This window comes from Rana temporaria, chromosome 2 (genome assembly GCF_905171775.1).
Source record: "Rana temporaria chromosome 2, aRanTem1.1, whole genome shotgun sequence".
NCBI classification, from domain to species: domain Eukaryota; kingdom Metazoa; phylum Chordata; class Amphibia; order Anura; family Ranidae; genus Rana; species Rana temporaria.
Genome location: NC_053490.1, coordinates 114,420,175 through 114,441,500, shown reverse-complemented (window position 1 = coordinate 114,441,500; position 21,326 = coordinate 114,420,175). Strand labels below are relative to the sequence as shown.

The 21,326-nt window shown below is 37.1% G+C and overlaps 1 protein-coding gene across 2 annotated transcripts in view; it reads left to right on the top strand.

Moving 5' to 3' along the window:
- Window positions 1-21,326, top strand: part of COL2A1 (collagen type II alpha 1 chain) — a 65,400-nt gene that overhangs the window by 2,242 nt on the left and 41,832 nt on the right. Inside the window, exons 2-16 of one of the 2 annotated variants that reach the window (XM_040340789.1) lie at window positions 2,158-2,367; window positions 3,451-3,464; window positions 4,588-4,620; window positions 4,727-4,759; window positions 4,867-4,920; window positions 5,625-5,726; window positions 10,024-10,101; window positions 12,414-12,458; window positions 12,547-12,600; window positions 14,135-14,188; window positions 15,375-15,428; window positions 16,747-16,800; window positions 16,882-16,935; window positions 17,080-17,124; window positions 17,613-17,666. In XM_040340789.1, coding sequence (XP_040196723.1) covers window positions 2,158-2,367; window positions 3,451-3,464; window positions 4,588-4,620; window positions 4,727-4,759; window positions 4,867-4,920; window positions 5,625-5,726; window positions 10,024-10,101; window positions 12,414-12,458; window positions 12,547-12,600; window positions 14,135-14,188; window positions 15,375-15,428; window positions 16,747-16,800; window positions 16,882-16,935; window positions 17,080-17,124; window positions 17,613-17,666 — 938 coding nt within the window. The remainder of the gene's footprint in view (window positions 1-2,157; window positions 2,368-3,450; window positions 3,465-4,587; window positions 4,621-4,726; window positions 4,760-4,866; window positions 4,921-5,624; window positions 5,727-10,023; window positions 10,102-12,413; window positions 12,459-12,546; window positions 12,601-14,134; window positions 14,189-15,374; window positions 15,429-16,746; window positions 16,801-16,881; window positions 16,936-17,079; window positions 17,125-17,612; window positions 17,667-21,326) is intronic. The other variant, XM_040340790.1, reaches the window with a different exon arrangement.

Here is a 21,326-nt window from a genome sequence, read left to right as displayed (position 1 = left end):
TTTATTTATCTCTATATAAAAATTACTCGAATATTTGTAAAACTGGCAAAAATGTGTGGAATATATGAGAAAACACCTGGCTTCAGAAATAGTCTGGGCAATCCTAGATCAATGCTGGAAGCTTTATTTTTTAGCAGAAATGTTTTAACTTGCTTGGGCAGGTCCCCAATGGTAAGAAAAAAAATTCTTTTACGAGCCTTTTAAGTCTTTGCATACTACAGATTGTAAAACCATTGCAGATAGAGTATGGAAAAGGCATGTTGTCTTGAGTATTGGCCACTTTTCGCTGGAAGCACTTTCTTCTTCCATAAAGAAAGGTCTTGTTTTTTTTAAGAAACTGACATCTGCAAAAAAAGAAATAAGTGTATAAAACCCTGCAGAAGCCAGCTACAAGGATTGCGTACTGGCTCCTACAGGAAGATCTGTATAAACATATATTATAGAGAGACATTTTTGTTATATAGAAGTCTAATTCTGTTGATGTAAACCAGGGGTCCCCAAACTTTTAAAACAAAGGGCCAGCTTATTGTCCTTTACACTTTAGGAGGGCCAGATGGTGGGCAGCGAGGGCAGAAAATGTCCCAGGCCCGGCATCATTGAGAATAAATATGGCCTCAGGGTTGGCGGTCAATAGGAGGTGTATTACCCCTAGTATCAGTGGAAGAAATGGTGCCCTATTGTTGGTTTCAGTGGGAAGAATAGTGCCCCATATCAGTGGGAAGAATAGTGCCCCAAGCGCCAGGTAAAGACTAGCAAAGGGCCACATCTGGCCCTCGGGCCACCGTTTGGAGACCCCTGATGTAAACTGTCTACATTTTTAAAATGTGTAGATGATGTCCAGGAATTGTAAAGGGAAAGGGGTCTTCCTGGGGAAGAGTAGCATTAGTTTAGTGTTCAGGTGAGAAAAGGCCCAATTGAGATGGTATGTAGGATTCTGGGAAATGAACATGTAAATTGGAAAACAAATTCTTTATGTGAATAGCTATATTGATCAGGTCTGATTTCATAGGAGCCAACCCACAATCCTTAGCTTCTTAGGCATGTTTGAAGTGGGTTAGCCTTTAAGACGTGTAAATATGGTTTAAAGCTGGGATGTGTGGACTTATTTGAAGACTCCAATTGACTATTGTGATGGTTTATTTGCACTACAGGGATTGGCAGCAATGGGTTCCAGATGGAGCTGAAATGCTGCCCATATTTATTTAAACTGGCCCCTGACAGTGAAATGTGAATTGAAACCTCTGTATTTTACAGAAAGGCCCATTCATTAAGGGTCCTCTGGGCTACCCAAGCCTGGGCATGGGACCCAAAGGGAGCTGCACTGAATATAATGAAGAGCAATTCATGGAGAACAATGCTCCCATCATAACCCCCTTGTCATTTTACAATGTATATTACTGTTTTATTATGTTTTCCCTAATATGAAACTTACTTATGTAAGTATGCATCATATTGTGCCTTGTTTTAGTACACCTTCTTCTTACAGCCATTGCATATCTGTATCCAATGAACACATGATATTAAATTATTACTTTATTTGCAGCTTAAATTGGATTTTTATTTATTTATAAGCAAATGTGGAGAAAAAAAAGGCCTCATGGATACTCTGAACACTTCTACGAATGACCTTAAAGAAACTTGCTGTTATTAAGGATCTCCATAGTTCATGCTGTAATATTATATTACAACTTCCTATAATTCAGGCCAACAAATATTGCACTAGGGCATTCTCCTCCCTCTTACCCCAAGCAGCCCCTTTATAATCTGAACTCAGGTCATATTCCGCTGTCTGGTACAACACTGCCCCTCTCTGGTAAATTTCAGCATTACACTTATTTTTAATTCACCTGCTGCTGCTATTGCAACTAATGAAATATTTTTAGCATTTTAAGACTAATTTATGAAGAATTCTGCATAGGTATGCAAATAATTTTTTGGACAATTATTATGTCAATGCCATTCGCTAAATATGTCATATATGTATATATACATATGAACATGTGTATATATACACACATCTAATTGCTGCACTATATGACAGTTTTATTTGACTATTGTATTATATTTTTCCCTTTTATTTTATTTTTATGCCTCTGCTCTCCCTTCTGCTGCTTCTTCCTACACTTATAATCCCCTTCCCTTTACACCTTGGCATAGTGGATGCAGGGAGCTGCGTGCAGGATGGGCAGAGATATAGTGACAAAGATGTCTGGAAACCCGAACCCTGCCAAATCTGTGTATGTGACACTGGGACTATCCTATGCGATGAGATAATCTGCGAGGAAACTAAAGACTGTCCTAATGCTGAGATCCCCTTTGGAGAGTGCTGTCCCATCTGCCCAACTGAGCCGTCCACCACCAGTGATCGTAATTTATTTATTTATTTTCCATAAATAAATTACATGTTCATGCCCATGGATGGAATACCTTTCTCTAACAAACTGAGCATTCATGGGTACCATCTGCAATTAAAAAGGGCCCCTTGTGCTTAGCCTTCTGCCTTTAAAATACCAAAGTTCCAAGATTCACTAACCTATTTATAACCTTACCACAAATGGAGAGGGTAAAATCTATACATACATCTAAATTTATATATACACAACTCTGTACAAAAAAATCAAAGTTTTGATACTGTTTAATTAAAGATTTTACTAGAGTAGGAACAGTACACTAGAATACTGTGTCCTTTTGTTGCCTTCTGTTGAAACCACAGGTCTGTACTTTTGCGGTTTATTTTGGCAGCCAATCTGGAACCACACAGAGCAAAAAACCACGTGTAGCTATAAATATGAAAGGCGCTTTAACCTATTCTTGTCATTTTATTTAAAAGGCAGAAGACATATAATCAATGGGGATCCCTTTTTAATAGCTTAACCTGCACAGCTAGCACTGTGATTGTAAATAGTAGTACCTGTGATTACAGGTTCTTGTGATTAATGAGCTGTATCCTTGTGCTCATGTAAGATGTATAATTAGCAGTGCTATGTGCAGGTTTAATTAACATCTGTCATCATAATAACAATTGTTCGTATTTCTTTGTAACTAATAATTTCCTCCCTAACTCTAGATAACTGTTCATGTAAAAAAGTGCAACTAACAGCCAGATTAACTGACCCACTTTTATATTGTACCAAAAACAAAAGCTCTTTTTATTTTTCTTTATAATCTTGCACTGACCTGTGCCTCAGAGCTCTGCAAGCCAAAACATATAGGCATGTAGCACATCCACTTGGGATGGAGGCGTGTGCTGGAACACTGGTTTAGTAGCGGAAGTCCTGTGTCATGTGATATAACTCTTACCTTCTTCAAGTGAAGAAGGCCTTCATTGTATCTGACTTGTGTCTATGTCCTGATCTCTCTGTTTAATCGTATTGTACTGTGTTTTGTCTTGTCCCAATATAAATTACTTTGTACTGATTTTTTTTTTTTTACCTTTCTTCCAATGAACAGGGAAATTACAAAAGGTAAATTAATTTTTACTTTATTTATTTATTTATTTATTAAAATGCTTATAAAGCAACAGCGCAGTCTTACACACGTGCCTCGATGCGCTGGCGGGATAAAAACAGAACAGAAAAGGGGCAAAAACTACATCGACCAAACAAGTGACAATAAAACAATAGCAATCAGCGAACAAGAAAATATAAAACATACAAAGTTAAATATATATAAAATTTAGAGCTATTAGAATACATAATATTTAAGTCACCCCGAAAGCCTGGATATATAGCCATGTTTTTAACAATCTCCTAAACTTTAGGAGATCATTTTCCAGTCTTATGTGAAGGGGCAAGGAGTTCCAGAACTGAGCTCCTTGAACTTCCAGGGTCCTCCCACCACATTTGTTTTTAGCAAATTTGGGGATGTTCAACAAAGCCAAATTCTCAGACCGCAGCGATCTGGTAGGCACATGTCTGATGAATTTTTCTCTGAGATAGCCCGGTCCAAAACCATGGATGGCCTTATGCACAAGACCCCCCAGTCTTGAACTGAGCACGTTGTGCCACGGGCAGCCAGTGTAAGGCTTGTAGGGATGGAGTGATGTGATCGTACCGACCCACGCCTGTGAGTAGCCTGGCAGCCGCATTCTGCACCAGCTGAAGCTTGTGCAAGATGTTCTTAGGCACACCCATATACAGGGCATTGCAATAATCAAGTCGACTACCAACCATTGCATTGACCATAGAGATTTTGTCAGAGTCCTCGATAAAGCGAAACGTAGATCTCAGGAGTCTTTATACATTGATAGTGAGTTGTATAGTAATAAACATTATAGAGAGCCCTCTTAACAGTATAGGAGTTAAAAATTATCCAGTGACTCAACATTTTAAGAAAATTATTTGACATGTGTATCAGATAATGTATTATTAGTACTATAGTTGTCACGCAAATGCTGAACTTGAAACATGTGGTAATCCCCAACAAGAATGACTTATTTTCTATTGAGATATGTCTTTGTTAGATATACAAATTCATATGATTAGGTAACATAGGGATATTTTTGGTTACCCTATAGAAATATACCAACTCAGCTGATATTGTGATCCATTTTCATTTAATTAACATTTTTCCTGGTTGATCTTTTAGGGACAAAAAGGTGAACCTGGCGATGTTAAGGATGTAAGTAATTTTTTTTATAACAGTATCACATGTCATTCTGGTTTTATTTCTGAAGAAAACATAACAGGGAAATTTCCTTTTAATAAATGTATCTCTTTTTGTACAGATTCTTGGACCAAGAGGACCTCCAGGACCACAGGTATAATAAACCATTCTTAAAAACCCAGACACGAAATTTAGAAGTATTCTTTTCCTAGCTCTCATTTTATATTCATTATATTAATATATTTTATTGTTGTTTATCAGGGTCCTGCTGGTGAACAAGGAAATAGAGGTGAACGTGGAGACAAGGGTGAAAAAGTAAGAAAATAGATGTGTAGGACCAAATGAAATAGATACCAATGACGAAATGAAAAGAAGTGTGTTATTTTACCAAGAGTTTAGATGTGCAGGATCCCAGCAAATAGGTAGAAATTAGGCCCAATATATATGTAATGCAGCTATTTTTATTGGTTAGTTGAGTCTTATCACATTTGTAATTATGACACAAAGTGAATTTAAAGTGTGCACCAGTCTTGTGCCAATCAAAACTAACAAGTCTTTATGAATGAAAAAGACTTATGCTCTTCCTTAAAATGATTGACATTATATCCATCCCATATGGTTAGCCATCTTTGATGGCTTAGAAGTCATGTTTCTGTCCTGCTCCATAACCAATGGAGTGTATTCATCTTATCTTAAGAGGGAGGGGGTGAGTAGTGTTATTTCTGTAGGGTAAGGCAAGGTATTATTAGGGAATACTTTATAAATGGGTAAGTTACATGCTTTAGACAGATACAAATTATTTGTGATGGGTTAATAAGAGATACTTTAAATTTGCATCATACATACATCTGTTTTTATAAACTTTCAATAGCTGCAAATCATTATTCCTTGACTGTAAAAAAAAAAAACATCCATCTAACATAACTGTAACACAAAGTGTCCATTATGTATATTGGAAATTTCTAACTGCATATTTTTTATGAACTGAGAATAATGTGTCCATTTTATCTGCCACTAAGGGTGCTCCTGGACCCCGCGGAAGAGATGGCGAACCCGGTACTCCTGGAAATCCAGGACCCCATGGCCCACCTGGACCTCCCGGACCCCCTGGCCTTGGCGGAGTAAGTAGGCTCAGCTCTGACACCCAGCCTTTCCCACAAAGCCACAAAGTTCACATCTAAGGGTCATATCAGCCTGGGACATTTGCTCTATATGGCTAAACCAACCTGACAGTGCTGAAAGACCTTGCTGTTACAAAGTAGCTTGTAACAGTCACTCTTTGTAATCAGGCAGTTTGTTTGCATTCCTCTGACACAAAATATCTTCTCTGCCCAGAAAGTTTTTTTTTCTTCTCTGGCTGGACACTGTACAAACAGATGATTGTCCAACTGCAGACAGAGAGACAGATGCCTCATCACTATCACCAATGTGAAAGCCCTAATGTAGATCAAAGGCATGCACCTAAACTTCTACATTATTAGGATAGTTGGCTTTCATTAGTAACTACAATTACACACTTCGGTACAGTACTGCAAATTCATTTTCAACGTTCATTTTCAGGTATTAAAAAATGGGTAACAGAAACCCTAATTATAGCCATTAGTTTTTTGTATATCTATCAAAGTCTTTTGACCAGTGTAGCTGGCTGCATTCTAGTGTACACATGCATTTAATATTAGAAATGAAAAAGCAGACAGCATTCATAATATAAGTCATTCTAGAAGCTGGGAAAAGGTCTGTATTAAAAGTAAAAAGCCTTTCAGTGTTTCCTCCTACATAAACTGCACTTGTATACATTCACCAGCCAAGAAAAACGTGCACTCTGTTCACTTCAAGCTTCCAATGATGTCATGGGAAGTTAAAAAAAAAAATTAATACTCCTTACCTAGAATCATTGGACAGTAAGTGATTCCATTGAGAGGAATAGTATATTACAAAATTGCAAGTCTGTTACAGCTAATATCATAGGACAGATATATGTACATGTGCATAGCACATGGTTCCTTTCTCTGAGCGGGATCAGGAAGACAACCTTCAAGCTTGCATCTTTAATAATAATTTGGCAGTGGCACATCCCATGTTTTTACCCTCACAAAAATGTTTGCCCAGTAACTCTACAGAGCTGCCTCTGGCTCTGGTGCCTACAGGCACAGGTCTAATGAGTCTAAAGTTAAATCCAGTCCTGGATATAGGAATGCACAAAAAAGTGCCTGTATTTGGTAAGATAATGTTCATAGAGGTAAAAAAGTGGTCCCAGTACAGGGGTATGGTTTTGGGAGCCTAAAGTTGTGTGCCTACATTCTCAAGTGAGAATGGCCATATCAAAGAAAATATATATGTCTGGCTGCTAATCAGAACTTTCAGATGGTATAACAGGCAGGGTTGCCATAAGGCCAGCATTCCTTAACAAATGAGGATATTACATGGCCCAATTGTCATGTTGTTACCTCTTTATTTCATTGGCCATAGGTGTCATTTTTGCCCCCTTGCAAACAGCTGAATGAACAGCTTAGTATTTCTAATACTCATTCTGTGTAGGGGCCTCATTGCTTTAGATCACATTAGAGTAACCTATAGCCCTTCTAGCTGTCATAGAACTACAAGTTTCAGCACATCATATTGGAAATAATAGTTTTTTCCCAATCAAAGGGCATCCGTTTGCTCAAATTGGTCCTAAATTGAATAATAGATGTAATAATGTAGTTGTACTGTAAATCACATTTAAAATATGTAGTACACACACACTACAAAGGTACACACTGTTTATTGTGTTTCAAGCTAATTCAGAAATACCTGCCTAAAGCACTATTTCATTAATTAGGCCCAACATAGTTTAATTGCAAAAAGCAGAATTGTGTCATTATAATTTTTAGATATGTTAGGTCAAATATCTAATTTAAACATTTTAACAGTCACTGTTCAGACACAACTTGATAAAGTCTTTTTGGCTGTGTGAAGTACAGGCAGTATAGAATGGGTAACAATTCACCCTAAGAACTTGAAGAATTAAAGTGTTTAAAGTATATCCAAAGCCAGTAGTGTATTAAGGGAAGAATAAAGCGGCTGCCATTTTTTATTTACCACATTAGAGAGATTTCCTTTCACTTCCTGTGCTGAAATGTGGAGGCTGAAATTTCAGACTTCTAATTAGGTAAATGGTAGTTGCCTGGCTGACATGCAGACCATCTGCCTTCAATACTCCCCACTAGCCAAGAGAGAGTTAGAAGTTCTTACTCTGTCTTTCCTAATCTGGGTCCTTGTTCTGGATTGGTGACTTTGAAATTATTAGGCACTAACACAGATTTAGGGGCCCTAAGACAAATTGTCTTATGCAAAATTCAGAAACCCAAAGCAACCAATGACAAGTTATATTTTACTGCTCCATCTATTATTGGTTGCTGCACCACCCTGGAGCTACATTTAGAATCTCTTAGTACAGTAACTTTATGTAGAAAAAAGAACAAATTTTTAACTATACTATAATCACTAGCTGCTATGATAGTGTAACATTTATCTGTAGACATTTTAGGGACTGATTCTCCACCCCCCCCCCCCCCCCAACACACACACAATTTCAGAGGCTGACTGCCAGTTAGTTTCATTCAAATAGATCTGTGTAATAGAGTGTGAAAGTTCATTTGGTAGCCATGTAGTGTACACTAATTGCTATGGCTTATAGGGGTTTAGTTACTAAAGTCAAATTTACTGTGCACTTTTGAAAGTCCAGCTGCATCTTTGCAAGTGCAGTTGCTCCAGAGCTTAGTAAATGAGCAAAAGCTCTGCTGACTTCCATCATCCAATCATGTGCAAGAAAAAAATGCTGTTCTTTTATTTTCCTTGTACGTGATTGGTTGTTGTTTGTAAAGTGAAGTATTACCGCATTTACTAAGCTCTGTAGCAACTGCACTTGCATAGTGCAACTTCACTTTCAAAAGTGCATAGTCTATTTGCCCTTCGTAAATCAACCCCATAGAGTTCATTGTTGTCAATCTGTTTAGTTTAACTTTTTTAACCATGAGCTAAAGTTCTGTCTTTATACTGAGTTGATACACACCTGCTGTACACCTTGCAATGGCAAGCCTGGATTCCATGTGGACTTTCACCAATAGTCTAAAGAGCAAACCCAAGTCAGAACAGAGGTACGATGTCAGGAGAATTTTAGGCTCATAGAGTGTTGTCACCATCCTTATGTAATATAGTGCAGCCTAGATAGGTATTACACAAGTACGAATGCATTCATTTACAAATCATTTGAGATTGATTTGTGCAGGAAAAAATGTGTTCAGGATAATAAAATAAAGGACAGGCTGCCTACCTTTAAAGAAACCCTGTCAGGAAAAAAAGGGGTCTACATAAAGCCCATTACTTTATTGCTTTATACAGTACTTACCTCTCCAGCCCCCATCCCCCAATTGTTTTTTCTTCCATGGCTGCCAATGCAAAATACCCAGTGCTAATATTTGGGGGGTTCTGAACTCCTCCATTGTTGGATCCCTAGCCACCAATCATTAGGCCTTACAACTATCACATGATAAAGGGGGTAATCTAATATCAAACAACTGGATATATTGGTGGCAGCAGAGGAAGTAGTCGTGGTTGAGTGCTGGAGAGATAAGCATAAGGTGTTTAAGGGTGAGCTTTGCACAGACACTGACACTTTGAGCTTGCCAGTGGAGATCTTGACCTTTATAGGCTGCCCCAAAAACACAAGGAAACAGGTACTGAAAGAAATATGTAGGCTGCCATTGCTGCCATCTTCTTCTGAAAATGCTGGTTACCTGGCTGTCATGCCGATTCATTGAAGCTGATTTACAGCAAATTCCTGTTTACTAAGAATACCTAACCATGTACAGATGAAATTGGTCACCAGGAATTTGCCTTTCACATGATTGGTTAAATGAATATTCACTTTATTTACCCTTTATTAAGGGAAGATGCTTAATTTCTTAGTAAATCATCCTTAATGTGTCCCATGCTTTTTATGTTGCTGACTGTAGTATTCAGATCAGAAGTTCTGACTTGGGTCTGACCTAACTCTCTGCATGCATGTTCCAAGTTAATGGCTCAGAAAGTAATAAAGTTTAGCATGGCAAGCAACTTCAGCCTCCAAATTTCCCCCAGGTCATGATCCTTGAGTAGCCATCTAATAAGTTATTTATTAAAAAAGCATATGTTTTAAGAATTACAGCCCTCAAGATTTGAAGGCCTGTCTTGGAAAGTAGATGGTACAGAGAAGCCTTGAAAAAAGTTTAACATATGACCTAACATCAGGATTTCTTATATAGCCATCTTGGATTTGTGCTACATGTGTAAATTATACAGTTGGCAGACAACTTTTGTTTTAGATGTTGCAGTTAAAACAATTTAATGAATATTGATGATGTAAACTCTAACTGGGATGTTTGTTTGTTTCTGCAGAGCTTTGCTGCTCAGATGACAGGAGGCTTTGATGAGAAAGCTGGTGGTGCACAGATGGGTGTTATGCAAGGACCAATGGTAAGTATGTCACCGGTACCTATTGCCAATGCTCTGTGGCAATATGTCAAGGGCACCAAAGCTGGCCATGCATATGGAATTTTATACAAACACTCTCATTTATGGAACATTTGTACGATTTTATAACGATTAGTCAAATCAACCTTAGTTTTCGACAAATTTGAAGGGTGGAAAATCTTTCTCAAACAAACTAAATACTAACTGTGAATTTGGTTTTTGTTTCGGAAAAATCACACATATTGTATGAAACCTGTTTATTATATCTGAGATTACATTTAAATAGCAAGTCTAAATGACATTTTAAAGGCTTTTGGACAGAACTTGTTGACACAGTGATTGCAGGAAAACACAGTTTAAAGTGTTACTAAACCCAATTTTTTTAGTAAATATAAATGCATAAATACCTTTTCTCATCAGCATTATACAACAGTCGTATGACTTCTATCAGTGTCCAGCCAAGCACTGGTTAAAGCTTGTAGGAGGAGTTTTCTGACTGTCCTATGACACAGTGTCTGGGCAGTGCTGATTGGCCCTGTGGTGACCAAGAAAAAAACAACTCTCTAGCATTACACACCAAACTGGGCATGTGCAGCCTGACTCCATAATTTAATAACACTTTAGGAATGTTCTGATGTGAATTCTTATACGAATGTTCTTTCAAAATTATACTACTCTATGACAAGCTTATGACTGGAGAGAAGAAAATGGACAGTTAGTTAGAATTTTTGTTTGAATTTCCATAGGATAAAAAGTTAAACGTGAATAGTTGCAAGTTCCAAGCATTTGGAAACAATCCTACCTTTGTGCTCATTTTATTTTTCCATTTTCAGTATATTATCATTATCAAATGCTGCCTCATATTAATCTTGAGTTGCTTAGGCAAATTTGTTTCTTCACCTATCAGTTGCTTTCTATATATTTTCCAAACACACAGCATTCCTGTTTACCATTACATAAGATAAAATCCCAGCCACACAGAGAGACTATTGATTGTCCCTGATATGATGGGACTTGATATGATGGAACTTGTAGTCCCACACTAGAGAAACTAGAAAACACAAACACTGTTGATCTCTATTAAGTTGTAATAAGAAAATATAGACTTAAAAAGATTTTTTTTTTTTAGAAATATTCATAAACATTATTTGTAACAAGATATTCCCATTCCTAAGAATAAATATTAACAAATCTAAAATATACCTTTAATTATGCCCTGTTGTATTAAAGACCTACCAAGAATAATGTTATTAATATAGAACTGATATACACTGTAGTGTTTTATAAAAACACAGCAAATAAATTGAACCTGTACTTTGCACTTTTATCTTGCACAACTTGTTGCAGATACTTACCCTCCCCTATCATCCACTGAGGCCCCATGCTTTACCATACATGGAAGTACTTTATACTTCCAGGTATGGTGGAGCATTTAACTGACCTGCCTCACACAATGCAAGGTTCAGCACCTGAGTCGTCAGTAGCCAGGCCAGGGCACTGCCATGGGGATGGGAAAAAGCCCTGTGTAAGCTCCTTTTCTCTTGGCTCTGGTGGCCATGCAATGGAGGTGGAGGAGAAGCATGGGAAAGATGTCAATTGCCAAGGGTAGGGGCATTTAAACAAACTGATACATAGCCCTGCTTTTAAGCAGCTTTAATTAACACTATTTATTTTTTCAGAACTGCAGTGGTTACTTCATAAGTATTGGCTGGACAAGCCATGACTCCCCAGTTACTTGAACTTATATTAACTTAGTAGCTGACATTGGTTGCTTACTCTTGTTTTAATTAATTACATTTTCATTTTCTGTGTATAGACAGGGGCAGCACTTTACAATTACCACAATGTCGGCGGTGCCCCAACAAACAGCCAGACAAATTCGTAACAACTCTACATCTACACAAATTAGACACAATTACCTTAATTATTTCCTTTCCTAACTAAGTCGTGCATAAAAAATCAATAAAAGCAACCACAGACCTGTAAACATAATGCAGGATTTGTTTGGGCTGCTCTTAAACATGCAGACATCGGCTGCTGCTTCATAGAATCCCCACTGAATTCCTCCAGGAAATGTCTACACTGTAGCCTTTCTTGGCAGGCAGTAAATGAAATCAAGAACTTGTAAACATGGCTGCTGTCCAGCCCAAAGCCTCTAAGAAGCTGTGCTAAATAAATATAGATGTGTTACTCAGTAACAACAAAAAGCATACAGTTTTATACCAGCAGTGCAATACAGAAGTCCATTGATTCCCTTTTTAAATAAGGCTTCACTATCTAGCATATAATTTAATCATGTTTTATTTATATCATAGGGCCCTATGGGACCTAGAGGACCTCCTGGACCATCAGGTTCTTCTGTAAGTATTTATATTATCTAAATGCTATACAATTTGTTTTTCATACAATATATCAGTTCTTATTAACTCAATTTTATTTCATTTTTAGGGACCTCAAGGTTTCCAAGGAAATCCCGGTGAACCTGGTGAATCTGGTGCTGCTGTAAGTATTGTATTTAATTAAACAATGTGGTTCTTTACACACACACACACACACACACAGTAACAGAGTCTTTCTAGACCTAAGCAATAAATTATAATAAATTGCAGCTTACCAGTCCTTAGATGTGGGGGATGCGTTAGTTTTCTTTTTCAGGTGGTTTTTTCCTTTATTTTTACCAGATGATCATGCCAGTACTACACTTCCCGTTTTACAGTCACAACACTCAATCACTGTACTGCATCTATAGAAAAGCAGCAATGTTCCCCTAGGACAGAAAGTGTAGTAAGACTACAAAACACCTCCCCTCTCATCATTTCTATAAAGTAAGGAAAGGTGTTCTGTAGTTCACATGTAACCCGAACAGGGAGATAACAGGACATTTTTACCCTTATCACATAGATAAAACAACACACTTTCAATGCTATATTTAATAGACCAAAAGAGAGAAAATGGAAGAAGTTTATTGTTCGTGTTTGTGTATACATAAACACATACATAGCTACATACTATAATACTGCCATACTAAAACAGCGCTTGATCTATTTCTCATTGTACTTATATCCGGGCCACTGTTTTACAGTATCAGCCATTTCAGTCTGTGGAGAGGGGATCTACTCTATACTCCCTGCCAACACCTCCCGCCCCCCATATATACACAAAACACAAATAGTGCCTTTATAAGAACAAATATGTTGAGTATCAGGGCTTTTAAGCAGTGGGACAGATATACTCTATTACTCCATAATGACTAGGAACATGGTAGAAAGATGTTCAAAAGTAGGACATTATTTTTAGGTCATTCAACATGGATCATTAGGAGGTTTATAAAATGTATCTTGCGGTCAAACAGACTTGACCCACATTCAATAGATTACACACTATTGTTTTGCATTTCTCTACAAAATCTTCACCCAACATTAACTTTTTGTGAACCATCAATTCTAACTCTGTTAGGAAAGAACATCTATTTGCCCAAAGCATATAAGCATAAGTGTATTGGCTCTTTAAATCTTATCATTAATTATGTGTGCTATTAATATCTTGTCACACCCTAATGTAGCAATCATCAGTATGGTTATTTCAGAAACTGAACAAAGTGCTAACAGTGACACCTTGTTTGCTTTCGTGATTAGAAGTGAAACACATTTTCATGGAACATTAAGGTTATGGCTTCAGCGTGACATCTGTCTTGTATGGTCCGGATGGCAGACATATACAGTGGAATGATGTCTTTCGAATACTGTGAGGCATAATTACGGTGTGTGGGCGTTTAAAGTGAGCCATGCACTGCCATATAACATGTTCCTTCTTGGTGTGAAGAGTGTAATATTTGGGAATTCTGCTAGCTATACTATCATAGTTTGTGAACAACTTGTATACATATAGTAGATAGACATGTTTTGGGAATGGAAAGTAAAATTGTTCCCACTTGTGGACAGAGGAGGGAGCACTTCTGCACAACTTGTCATGCCATTAAAAAATTTTTTTTTTTTTTTTAATATTATCTCACACTCTTGTTTTGTTTATTGTTTAGGGCCCTATGGGTCCCCGTGGTCCTCCTGGCCCTGCTGGAAAGCCTGGTGATGATGTAAGTTTTTCAATTTTGTATTTTTGTTTATCATGAAGTCCAAAATATGTGAACTAGCAGTACCATGACACATACACATAACATGCATTTAGATGTGTTAGGCCTGATTCAGAAAAGTTTGTTCATTTTTCAAATTCTCATAATTGGATGTTTAAAGTGAACATGGATTAATGTAATTTTACTTCATACTTTAGTATATTAAACCCATTAGCCATTATACTGTAAGCCTTCTCTATCAACAGTGGGGTTGATTTACTAAAGGTAAATAGACTGTGCACTTTTTAAAGTACATTTGCTCCAGGACTTAGTAAATGAAGTAAAGCTTCACTTTACAAAGAATACCCAATCACATGCAAGGGAAAAAAAAAACAGCATTTATGCTTGCACGTGATTGGGTGATGGAAGTCAGCAGAGCTTCAGGTCATTTACTAAGCTCTGGAGCAACTGCTCTTACATTGTGCAACTGCAATTTGAAAAGTGCACAGTCTATTTGGCTTTAGTAAATCAACCTCCTTGTCCTTACAACTACACATAGATATGGTCTAAAAAAACCAGGTGATTTCAAACTAAAGGATCTATTGTCTGAAGCTGCCCACACATGCTACAATATAGTTGTATAATCTCTGTGAGACCTCCTTTAGATTTTCTTACAACTATGTAGTTTAAAGGGCCTGCATAAACAAATTATTCAATTGGTATCCAAGACAGGCCCTAATACTTCATATCTGTTGGTAAATCCAATTAAGTTTTCACAAATAGTCTTGAGATTGTTTCAAACAGCCTTAGAAAGATCATGTTTCAGGTCTGATATGCACTGTCAGCTGTCTATAACTATTTATACAGATGTATGATAACCTACCTGTCTGTTTATCCACAAATTGTGCATTCAATTGGTCTTCTGTATGACCTAGAGTCTAGTATAGTTTGTCAAATGCTTGGTCTTCTGTATGGATCAATGTGACAAAGCTAAATATGAATAATTTGGCAAAGTTGGATTGATTGATACCAAAATATAATAGTCATAGTAGGTACAATGTTAATGATATAGTAAGAACAGAAGCTGTAATATTATTTAATACCATTCTATGTGATTGAGTTGGGGTATACAATTTTATAGAAACCATTACTATTGCAAAACTATCTATGCCATTGTTTATCTAATCTAATGTTTCAATTACTCACAAAGGGTGAAGCTGGAAAACCTGGCAAGTCTGGTGAACGTGGAGCTCCAGGACCTCAGGTATAAAAAAAGTTGTATTAAATTGTGTGTCAAAGCTATTAAGAGATAAGTTCATCTTTTTTTTACCAGTACATATCATAGTATAAATCTTTATGTCCTCCATAGTAGCTATATCCTAATATAGAATTTCATGGCCCAAATCATTTACAACACAGATGCAAGATAGCACATTGATGTAACACATTTAACATAAATGTAAGATGAAGATGTCCATTGGAAGAGCTGATGGAAGTTTGATCCTACTTTTGGAAGGCATAGTGATGGACATTTCATAGGGAAGCATGCCCTAAACCAGGGGTCTCCAAACTGCGGCCCGAGGGCCAAATGTGGCCCTTTGCTAGCTTCTATCCGACCCTTGGGGCACTATTCCTTCCACTGATGTGAGACACTATTCCTCCAACTGACAGCAACAATGGGGCACTCTTTCTTCCACTGATACCAATGATGGGATACTATTCCTCCTATTAATAGGGGCACTACCCCTCCTATTGACCACCAATCCTAAGGCCATATTCTCAATGATGTCAACATTTTTTGCCCCTGCTGGCCACAATCCGGCCCTCCTAAAGTCTAAAGGACAATAAACTGGCCCTTTGTTTAAAAAGTTTGGAGAACCCTGCCCTAAACCCTAAGGTGAAAGATGACATCACATCTGGAATATTTGATGGTACACTGGAGGACTCTGGATACTGCTATAATACATGGTGGAGATAATGAAAGTAACAGAATATTTGTGGAATGGGTCATGTCGCGCTGGATAAATAATACCACCGTTAATGAGAAATATTATTTATTTTACTGGAATAATGCTTCAAATTATGGAGACCATCATACTAGAATGTTGGAGCACTGACCCCATTAATGAAAAGCAGCATGTTACAGAGGCTGATCAGTGATCCTGATGAATGCTGATAAGGAACATCATGTCCTTCTCTTGGAATACCACCTAGAAGAAATTATATCTGACTATTGAAAGACTGAAAGAATTTATGGGGGTACAACTACATTATTTTTAAACGAAGACTGTGTTGTAACTGAAGGAACACTGATACAATGAAAGAAAGAAATATATCCTACACATGGAGCACAAAATCCTTATTGGAAATGACTGTGTCCTGTGATGGGTCGGACTAATATTTTATAATGCCCCAGGAGTGGAACATTCCAACTCTGACCTTAACTTAGGTGAAATGTATTCATAAAATACCACGTCCTATATATACATTGCTTTTAGAAATAAAACACCTAAAAAGCAACGTGAAAATTGGTGATTTTAATGTATGATAATGAACATACCCTATTATTATTTATTTTCTAGGGTGCTCGTGGATTCCCCGGAACTCCTGGACTTCCTGGAGTAAAAGGACACAGGGTTTGTATTAAAATGCAAAAAAATTTAATGGACAAGTGATTAAATAAGAACCTGTATGTAATCATATATTTCCAATTCCAGGGTTACCCAGGTCTGGATGGCGGAAAGGGTGAAGCTGGTGCTGCTGGTGCAAAGGTAATAATCTAAAACCTAATTATTTTCTGTTATTTAGCAGTCTTAATACAGTAGTAAATATAATACATGATCCCCTTCTAAATGGAAACAGCTATTGTAACTTCATGATAACAAATCTTGTAATGTTTTTTTATATTCTTATAGGGTGAAGGTGGTGCTCCTGGTGAAGCTGGTTCCCCTGGTCCAATGGTAAGTTAACTATTTTGGTACATACCCCACAACCAATTATTGCTTTTTATCACTCTTAATACTTTTCATTATAAATATGATTCCTGGATACTTAAATGGGGTATTCCTTCCAACAACAAAGTAGAATACTGTGCTCAGAACCCCCATCTATTAGCTTTTACAGACTTATTAAGAATGGAAAGCCAGAGGGCTTATTTATTAAACAGTGAAAGAAGCAAGACTCAAAATCATTTCAACCATAGTTTACCATACTGAAGTCAGATCAGTATAAAATGTATTTTGATTGATTGCTGTAAGTAGAGCTTTGCTCCTTGAACTATATTATTGAAAAAGCCAACTTTCATATATTCTATAACATCATATTTACATTCTCTGTAGAATAACATCTAATTTTATCTATATGTCCTAATGTTGTATATATATTTACCATTTAAAGTTTTTACTATTTAGATAAAATAAAGACTTTAAAAAATGCTCTGATTTTGTAGGGTCCACGTGGTCTGCCTGGTGAGAGAGGACGTCCCGGATCTTCTGGTGCTGCTGTAAGTATAAATTAAGGAATCTAGAGTATATTGTATAATTATGTTCAGTAGGTTCTTGTTAGGACACAAATCTGCTCCCCAAAGGAAATATATTTATGTGCCTATTAAGTCACTTATGTTAGCTAGGGTTAGGAATGAGTTGGGAAAATACTCACAAATAGCAATACAGAAGCCTTCTTGATTTTCTAAAATTCATAAATGACTGAATAGATTTAACTAAGACACAAACAGAATCACTAAGATCCAGACAGGTGTCAAAGTTGGGGTAAATAAAAATATAAAATAGGGGAGGCTAAATCTGCATTTTTATTCAGTAGGACAGTGGCCAAAATTTTTCCTGGAAAACATAAAGGAAATATGAACATGAAACACTCATCTAAGCATTGCTATATGGGTAACCAATTGGATCTACATTTGGTCTACCCATCATGTCTGATTTAATAGACCAAAAGCTGTTGCTCTTGGAAAAAAAAAAAAAACAGGTTTAAATAATTCCAAAAAATGTAATGAAATTTGCTATAGGTAATTCTACATATATATTCTTTACTTGTCTTTCAAACCCAATCTATTACATGTGCTAACCCAAGAATGTAAATCAGTTATGAAAGTGTGACACAAAAATGGTTTCTCATTAAGCCAATAAAATCCTTTTTTTTTCTACATTTAAAACCCTTTGAACTATGAGCAACAAAACAGTTTGATAAGTTAGGGTAGTTAGTGCATAATTACCCAGCAGTCCACTGAAACCTGCCCACAAAATGGCTGCTTTCAGTCTTTGCACAAATACTAATACAATTTACTTTAGTTTAATGTAGTCAGACATCCAAGCCACACTTCAATCAATGTTTTCATAGTACCATATCCACCTCTGACATATTTTTCAGGGAGCTAGTCTTAGATTACAAATGGTTACATCTTTGAAGTTACATCTGTGAAAGAAAAACCTGACGTGACTTGTAAAAAGAAAACAATTAGGGTGTGAATAAGGATTATATTTTTCATTGAATGTGTCTCCTTCATGTACAGGCTAGCCACTGGCATGAAAATATGTATTTATATTCACAGCGTGAATATAAATGTAAACTGAGACATATCCGAATTGCAACAAATCATTGTACTGGTTTAAAACAAATCTCCGAAACAACATAGATAAATAAAGGAGCTTTCCTGTGTAAATATACATGAAAGCATATATAGAAAATATAAGTGATCAGAACTCATCCTAATCCCCTGCAGCTTATAGGTCAGAGCTGAACATTCTCTTGTCCCATGCCTGTCTAAATGTGGATGGTCTCTGTTTAGGCTTGTTTCCAACATTCCAATCTTACCTGGATTCACATCTGACCTCCAAAAACCTTTAAATATAACATTAAATCCAAAAGCTATAATGTACTATGTACACAATCAGGACTAAAGCCTTTTCTTAAAAGACAATTCTGAGCAGGCATCATATTTATTGCAGAAAAGACATGTGTTGTCTCTTCTGCAATAAAATAAACCTACCTGTCTGCTCGCTGTCTTCTTTAGAATATACCCTGAATTGCACATGCACAGTTTAGTATACATTCCAGCACTGTGCATGTGTGCCAAGATGATAGAACTCCTTAGCACGGGAGTGACATCATTCCACGCCAGCCAATCAAGAATGAAGACCAGCACTGAAAAGAAGCCAGGGAGAATATCCTGGTGCCAGTGAAGGGAACTTATGGGTGTCAGACTGTTGGCGCTAAGGTAAGTATTGTGGACTTTAGTTCCACTTTACCAGGAATAATTGGACAGCGTCTAAATGAAATGCTTTAGAATTATTTTAGATCCCTTTGTTTAGTGCAGGCATGAGACTAAGTGCCAGTTCACACAGGGGCAGCATTGCAATAGAACCGTTCTGATAGGAGCGACTCAAGTCACTCTGACTTAGAAAAAGGTTCCCGTACTACTTTGGGGCAGCTTGTATTGAAGGCGTGCGGTACGGGGTGGCTTCAGAGTCGGACGACTTTGCAGCTGCCCCTGTGTGAACCGACACTAAAGGAGTCCTTACAATATACATTTATCGCAGAAAGTTATTGGATGTTTTCCAGGTTTTGCAATAGATGTATTAGCAAACCTTCAATCACTGACCCATTTGGATAGTAAATGCAGTCATTGGGCTCACAGATTGTCCACCTCAGCCATTCATTGTAGAGCAGAAAACATTTGGCCATGATAGTCGGCTCTGAATTGACCTATTGCCTGCCAAATAATAAATCTGCATTTGCACATACAAAGATTTAAAATCATTGTGAATAAACAATGCACATTTTGCATTGCAGCACCATAATTTCTGTGCTTGCAAGTTCTGGGCCCGCACAGTATTAATGTGTATAGTCAACACTAGGCTTGTGAAGTCAGATGCATGTATAGGGTAGATTTTCTTTCCCATTATTCAATTAGTTGGTACTGGTTACTATCTAATTCTATAAAGTACAATATATAATTATTTTCCACTTTCTACTCCCGTACTATATTTTTTAGTGTATTATGGCAATGGTCTGCAAAGTCAGTGATCCAACCAAGCCAATTACCAGTCAGAAATAAACTTTTATTGTCCTAGTACAGTTTTCTCAACTCCAGTCTTCAAGGCGCCCCAACAGGTCATGTTTTCAGGATTTCTCTCAGATGAAAACAGCTGTTGAGAAACACTGGCCTAGTATACTAAACTGAAAAAAGAGAAAATGTCTATATGTTCTATTTTGTTAAATATGACCTTAGGGGAAGGGGGCTTATGTGTGAAGCCCCTTATCAGCTCCAGCCATAACTATTTCCAGTTTTGATGAAGTGCAGAAGGGGTAGAACTTCTACTACATTTTACTGTTGACTCTGTACCTGTTGTGGAGAATTCCCATCACTTCCTGTCCCAGGAATATGTCAAATCACCACAAGAAATCTCTTCAATGGAGAGAAACTGCAGTAAAACAAAACAGTGGTTCTAAACCTTTCCCACTGCACTAAAAAAGGGTTTTTGTGTCCCTGTGGAGAGATTACTCTTTGACTCCTGTCCCAGTGATACCGAATACTTCCCACTCTACCCCAAATAAAAAGTTTAGTCTAATTGCTTAAAAAAACAATGTTCTTTTTTTTACACTGTAAACCTGTTACTGTTTTTTCGGCCTTGCCCTAAGGCAATTTTTTCACCAAAAATTTGACCTTTACATTTTTCTAGAACTAATGCATGCCCCCGTACTTGCATGTTTTGAAATTGGTTCAATGCTGCATTTCCCCCACTGAGTGGCACTATAGAGACAGCCTACCTCTGCAAGGTCTTTGTGTTTACAGGTTGCTGCATGCAGTGTTGCCTTTCCACCACTGGGTGGCAGTGTCGAAGCATAAGCTGTATCGATCATTTTGGGGTGCAGATTTAGTCTTTTTTTAGAACAAAACAAATAGATTATCCCCACATAGGGTGCACTCATGCAAGAACAACATATAGGTTGTTAGAGTTTTCATTACATAGATAAAGTAAAAGGCATCATATTTCATTCTAAAAGCCAGACAATATAGGCAAAATACTGAATATTTATCTGAAGCCAGACAAGCTAGTCCCATTTAGCATCTATTTAGCATACATTCACTGAAAAAACAACCACCTTACAAAGGAATGTCGTATTTTCCTAATAGCCACCAATC